We start from the raw sequence: 7,057 nt of genomic DNA on the forward strand, positions 1-7,057 counted from the left end.
TTACCTAGTCTAAAGCCCTCTCAATGAGCCCCGCCAGCTCCTGGCCTAGGATCCATTTTCCCCTTAGAGATAGGGACCCATCTGCAGCCATCAGGCCGGGTGCTGAGTAAAGTGCCCCATTGTCAAAAACACAAAATTTCTGTGTTGGCACCAGCCTCTGAGCCACGTGTTTACCAGGTGGGCTTTCCATGTCCTGTCTGTACCCCTCCCTGCCACCGTAGGGATAGACGAAAACACCACCTGTACTCCCGCTCCATCCACTAACCATCCCAGTCCCCTAAAGTCCCGTTTGATAGTCTTCAGGCTTCTCTCTTTAATGTCATCACTGCCAGCCTGGACTATCAAAAGAGGATAATAGTCAGAGGGGAAAACCAGGTTGAGAAGCTTTCTGGCAATGTCCCTGACCCTGGCCCCAGGGAGGGAGCAGACTTCCCTGCGGGTAGGGTCAGGCTGACAAATAGGGCCCTCTGCTCCCCTGAGAAGGGAGTCTCCCACCACAATCACCCTTCTTTCTGTCTTGGTGGAGGCAGTCCTGAGGCATTGGGTTGACTTCCTCGCCCTAAGCATCCTCCTGGGTAGACTTTCTACCTCTTCCTCAGCTACTGGTCTCTCAAGCTCCAGGGCATCAAACCTGTTGTGTAAGGGTACCTGGGAAGGTGGGGCCGGTAGGGGGTGGGTATCACCTGAGATGTTGAGCAGGGACCTCACTGTTCAGGTGCTCACTGTTCTAGGAACCTGCCCATATTCTCCCACACTCCCTGCCACTATGAAAAGTTTCCAAGAGAAGGGTCCTCAAGTATGGAAGTGACAGCAATGCTGAGTACAACTACCAGATTTGTCTCATGGCCAGTAATTTTATCACAACATAAGGCAGTGTTATACGGTAAACTAAAGTTAGGAATGTTTTAACAATTCATGTCCGTAAAGAACAGTCCTGTCTGCCTCTGGGTCCTGCACTGGCAGTTTAATTCTTGAACCACAGATGCAGTGTGTCCCAGTCTCCCCCTCATTCTAGTCAATTTATCAAGTCTTCAGAAAGTACTCCTCAAATCTATGAACCTGTTTGCTTTTGTTATTCCAAACTCCTATTTCTAACAGTTACAGCCTTTTTTTTTTGGTCTTCTTTGAGATTAACTTAACACTGCTATAGGTGTGACTGTCCCTGTGAATGGCTGGTGAGGAATGTTTTAATTACTCGTGAAGTGTCAATAAGAAAGCTATTTGTGTTTGTATGAAGTCTTTGATGTCTGGGGGTTTCAGAACAACTGATAACAACTAGTGACTGTTATGGGATACTATGCAAGCCTCTGATATCTAGCCAGGTGGCCAAGAAATTAAGAAGAAAAAAAAAGGAGCTGAAGGATGGCTAGGAGACAAGACCTGCAGGGGATGCTGTGTAAACTTGACACACTGCCAAGGAGTACAAAGGGGAAGGACAAGAAAAAAACTTGGAGAGGAAGACTACGAGCCTTCAGCATGAAAGACCCCTGGAGACCCCCAGAGGGACCACCGGAGACTGATGCGCATGCTCCAGTAGGAGGGACTGGATCCCGGAAGCTAATTATAATAACCTATTTTTTTAGAAGTAGTAATGAATATGTATTAGTCTAGGAGTATAAAAATCAGCTACTTGATGTGGCTGGGTGCGTCCTGGTGGAGTGGAGACTCCCGATGCACACAGCGCTGTTTGCTTACCTCTATTCTTTTAATAAATCATATTTTTTATTTAATACTATTTTGAAGACTGAGCCATTTATAACAGTAGTTAAATGATCTCTTACAGCACCTGAATGCTGTTGTCTGATCCCTTCCCGGAATCATAAGGAGCCAGTACCTTCAGTCCAGAACACTCTCCCTGTACGCTTGAAGGCATGCCCTTAGGTCCCATGGACTGTTAAGGTTGTAGTTTGCAAAGTAACCACTGATTTTCTCCCCACCCACCACCTGTTGTACCCCTGCAGAGTCCTGCCTCAAGGCACAAAGGGCAGGGAGACCTTGCTGGTGAGAGCTGAGGCCCTGTGGAGATGTCTGAGACACAACAGCCATTACAGCCAGGGGTCGTGTAGAACAGAAAGGAAAAAAGAGAACATTTAAAAGAGAACAGAATAGGTTTAGCTCTCCCTGTGACACATGACTCCTTTTGCTCTGCTGACAGCCTCTGCAGGCTGACCTACATGTAAGGAGTAGGGACAGGTTCAGTTGTCCTCCATGTGGCATCTGCTGCCATTTCAGTTGGCCTGAGGAATGCCCCATCAGACCAGAGGATCAACCTCAAATTTCACCAGGTATTTCCATCTGAACAGCTCCTGCCTGTCCTCCATCTGAACTAAGGAGCTACTGTGGCTCAGTAATTCACATTACAGTGCCTATGTTGTGCACACCTGAACTGAGGCCTGAGGAATCCCAGGTTCAATGGGTTTCTGGCAGGCATGGGAGGGAGCTGAGATCCCTTTCCAGCCCCAGGAATAAAAATAAGCATGAGATGCTTTGACTAACTCTGCTGAATTCCTTTCTTAAGTGGGGATGAAGGAGATCAGTCCCTGACCACGAAATCATGTCCAAACTGATACTGGGGCAAGAAGATGTGATTGTTACATTTAATTGGTTTTCTGTAAGGAGAAATGACCCTGGTGTGAAGAAGTGTGTGTGCCAGGTGAGGGCTGGAGCCCCAGGGAAGCTTCAGACTATTTCCCAGCAGGTTCCCCTGCAGCCCCAGGGCCATGTGCAGGGAGCCTGGTGGGGGGCAGAGCAAGGGAGGCCTTGGGCTGGGCCTCTGCTGCTGAGCTGGGCCGGGCTCCTGGGCCCAAGGGGAGCTCATGGCAAGCAGGCAGCGCTGCAGAGAGACAGCTCTGCCCAGGAGCAGCTCCTCTGCACAGCGCAGCAGGCCTGGGGACACTGCCTGCAGGGACACAGTGCTTAAAGGCAGGCAGAAGTGGCAGGATGCCCAGAGCTCCTTGCTGGAGAAGACTTCCCAGCCCTGACCACAGTAAGTGTCTGGCTGGAGGGCAATGCAGCCACAGTTCCTGGACATAGGAGAAGCCGGGGGCGAAGGCAGGGGTGGCCAGGGCTGTGGTGCATAGCAGGGTCCCTGCTGTGCTCCAGGGGCTGTGTGCCGGGCCAGGGCCTCTGTCGCCTGCCAGGCTCAGCACTCAGCCTGCCCGGGTAGCTGCCCAGGGTGCTGCGGGGAGAAGCTGCGGGTGGAAGGAGCCCCCCTGGCAGGGCAGGGTCCTGCTGCTGGTGGGAGGCTGCTGCCTGGGGCAGCCTGCTCACGGATCTACAGCACAACCAGGATGTATCCAAGGGACTTTGCAAAAGCTGGGTCAAGGCAAGGGATTTCAGCTTCAGTCTCAGCTTTTCTGAGCCTCCTGAGCTTTCAGTTCTGTGTTCTTTGGCTCGGTGGGAATAAAAAGAGATAGCATTATTTCCAAGATGAGGCTGACACTTCTAAGCCGTACCACTGAGGGTTAGAAAGACCCCCATCAAGTCCCCTTCCTGCCCCTCAGCCCCTAGAAAGCTCCACCACCACTCGTGCAGTGTCAGCAGGGTCTGTGTGACCTGGTTTCTAGGATATGTCCCCAGCGAGCTGCCCCTGGGCAGAGCCCTGCTGCCAGGAGGTGTCTGCAGGGCAGAGCTGAGCACCCAGCGGCTGGGATGAGGGCCGTGAGCTGCAGGCAGGAGGCGTGGGGACAGAGATCCAGCTGCAGGCGGGGACAGCTTCAGGCAGCAGAGCCATGGGCAGGGAACAGCAGGACAGTGCTAACAGCATAGTCTGCCACCTCCCTGCTTTCCCCTAAGCCCACAGGATTCAGGGCATGAGTCATGATGAATCTCTGTCAACAGAGTTCCTGAGGCCACAATAATTGGGCAGCTCAATTTGGGAACTGTATTGAGAGGTAGATGATACTGACTGAGACCAGGACAGATGGAGAGGCTGGCTGTCCTCACTTCACTAAGGACAGTCACTTTGCCTCTCAGGGTTCACAAGGTCTCACCTGGAATACATTACAAATGCCAGGGGTTTCTACCATCTAAAAATGCTCCTGAGTGTTACACAGGCAGCGGGAACAATGTAAACCACAAATTCTTTTTTGCACTCAGGAATGTTGAGAGTAGTAATGCTGTTAAGTTCACATACATCAGAGGTAGATTTAATCAGAGATCATTCCTGGTTCTTATTTACCTTGAGCTACAGGGCAGGTTCTTGAAGAGCCCACAGCAGAAACCCTTGGTCCCAGTGGCACCCTCAGCTAGCACTAACCAGAACTCAAGCAAGAGAGCAGCAGAAAGGTCTCAGAAAGGGAAAAGTCACTGGGGGGCGTTTCAACGAGAAGTGGAGCAGTTTTTCTCAGACATGTCTCTCCTAATTATCACTGTCTTCTCTTTCTTGAGTATACCCGTTTGTCCAGGAGGATCAGATGTCCAACACCAGCTCCATCACCGAGTTCCTTCTCCTGCCATTTGCAGACACGTGGGAGCTGCAGATCCTGCACTTTGGGCTCTTCCTGGGCATCTACCTGGCTGCCCTCCTGGGCAACGGCCTCATCCTCACCGCTGTAGCCTGCGACCACCGCCTCCACACCCCCATGTACTTCTTCCTCTTCAACCTCGCCCTCCTTGACCTAGGCTGCATCTCCACCACTGTCCCCAAAGCCATGGCCAATTCCCTCTGGGACACCAGGGCCATTTCCTATGCAGGGTGTGTTGTACAGGTCTTTCTGTTTGTTTTTTTGGTATCAGCAGAGTATTATCTTCTCACTGTCATGTCCTATGACCGCTACATTGCCATCTGCAAGCCCCTGCACTATGGGAGCCTCCTGGACAGCAGAGTTTGTGCCCAGATGGCAGCAGCTGCCTGGGGCAGTGGGATTCTCCATGCTCTGCTGCACACTGCCAATACTTTTTCTCTGACATTCTGCAGAGACAACGCTGTGGACCAATTCTTCTGTGAAATACCTCAGATTTCTAAGCTCTCCTGCTCCAATTCCTACCTTAGGGCAGTTGGACTTGTCATATTTAGCTGCTTTTTGGGAATTGTATGTTTTGTGTTCATTCTTTTTTCGTATGTGCAGATCTTCAGAACTGTGCTGAGGATGCCCTCTGAGCAGGGACAGCACAGAGCCTTCTCCACGTGTCTCCCTCACCTGGCAGTGGTCTCTCTGTTTGTCAGCATTAGCATGTTTACCTACCTGAACCCTTCCTTCTTCTCCTCCCCATCCCTAAACCTGGTGATGGCAGTTCTGTACTCGGTGCTGCCTCCAGTATTGAACCCCCTCATCTACAGCATGAGGAATCAGGAGCTCAAGAAGTCCATCAAGAAAGTGATTTCATGGAGATGTTTCCAGATGTTCAGAGGAAGTTGACTGGACCTTTCACCAGCTCTAAACTGCTTTTTCTGCAGATTAATTTTAGTTTATGACATCACAGGCCAAAGCTGCCTTTAATTCTAGAGGGGAAGAGATTTGGTTTCATTAGTTTTGCTTAGTTTCATTTTCCCTTGTGATTATGTTTTCCACAAGGAAATGCCCTTATTCAACCCTTTGTACTTGAGTACCAAAATATAGTTTGAGCCTGAGGGTTAACAGAAACAAGGAGCCAGGCTCTCTGTGTATTTAAACCAGATAAATCTTGGTCTGAGACCCAATCTCAGCAGATCAGGAGTGAATGGGAACTGGGGCTGTGGTGGCAGTGCCCAGAGCCCTGCAGCAGCCTGTGGTGGGCATTGTCTTGGGGCCAGCCCAGCCTAGGCTGCTGGGCTGGTCTGGGCAGAGGACAGGGAGGTGGGAGAGCTGGGGACTACCTGGGCCAGGCTGAAAGCTGCCCAACAGAGAGAAACATCTGTGTTGAGCTGAGATGTGTGGCCATGCAAGGGAAGGATACGCACTGCTGGCTTCAGGTTGTGTGGCAAGGATGGAAGACAGGCCAGTGCAGGAGGGAGGAGGCCAGGCGGTGCCCTGCTGGCACAGACAGAGCAGGAAGGTGGCCAAGGGCTTTCATCACATCCAGACTCTCTCATCAGCCATGTCCAGCACTGGCCGCTCCCCCCAGGTTTAGGGGTGCATTTGGCTGCCAGGCCATCTCCATCCTTGTGCCAGGCTCAGGGCCTGTGTCAGGGGAACAGCCAGCCCTGCTGGCCTCTGTCCTGGCCCAGAGCCCTGAAGAACTGGAGCAGGGCTGTCTGCAGAAGCCCCCATGGGACTGGGGCTGGGTCAGGGTACAAACCGGGGGCTGGGGGCTAAGGAGGCTGCAAAGGCAGGAGGGCCATGGCAGGGGGGGACCCCAAGTGTGCCATTGGGATTATAATAGCAGGAGCTTGACCCAACCCTGAATGTGCACTGCCATGTGCAGTGTCTTAGCAGCACGGCTGTGGGTCCAGGAGTGGGGCAGTGGGGCTGGGACGATGCAGGGACAGGACACTGAGAGGGGCCATGAAGGATCTGCCAGGGTGTGACAGCAAGGACAGGCTCCAAAAAAGAAACGTAGATATCTTAACTTTTGATGGATATACGCTTTTAGGAAAGGCAAAGCTCACCTAGAGTTGGTGTCTGCAAGAATATTCAGCCATGTGTACACAAAGACACAATCTTGTAAACACACATGGATGTGCACACGCAGGCAGGTACGGCAGAGTGCTCCCAGACCAACTGCAACTGGAAGAAGGCAGGACAGAGAGATGCGATCAGGTACAAGGCATCTGGAGTCTCTAGAGCAAGGACCAGACCTCTGGTCCCCACTTCTCCCCTCCATCTCTCTGTGCCGTTTGCCCATCGCTCACATCTCTGCCCACCAAGGGCACATGAGATGCTGCTGTCCCTCACAGCCCTGCCTGTATTCTGCTCCTTTCTCGTGCTGTGCTTTGTCACACCCAGCACTTTCTTGTGCCTTTTCCCACAGGCTCCCACCCCATGTCCCGCTGGTGCCACTGCAGGGCAGCCCTCCCCAGGGCCCAGGCATCTGCCTGCAACTTCCACAGCTGCTGCTCTTGATGGCCTCCTGAGGCCTGCCTTCTCCTGGCCCATCGCAGTGTTGTGAGAAGGTGACCTCAGCAGCAGCAGCCCAG

General features: G+C 52.3%; 1 protein-coding gene across 1 annotated transcript; it reads left to right on the top strand.

Annotated features, from left to right (window-relative positions):
- Nucleotides 1-4,415: 4,415 nt before the first annotated feature.
- Nucleotides 4,416-5,360, top strand: LOC311425585 (olfactory receptor 14C36-like; the record flags this gene model as incomplete). Its single annotated transcript, XM_084501527.1, has 1 exon — nt 4,416-5,360. The coding sequence occupies one exon, from the start codon at nt 4,416-4,418 to the stop codon at nt 5,358-5,360; it is 945 nt and encodes a 314-aa protein (XP_084357653.1).
- Nucleotides 5,361-7,057: the final 1,697 nt, after the last annotated feature.

This window comes from Aythya ferina (genome assembly GCF_964211825.1).
Source record: "Aythya ferina genome assembly, chromosome: 32".
Taxonomy (NCBI): domain Eukaryota; kingdom Metazoa; phylum Chordata; class Aves; order Anseriformes; family Anatidae; genus Aythya; species Aythya ferina.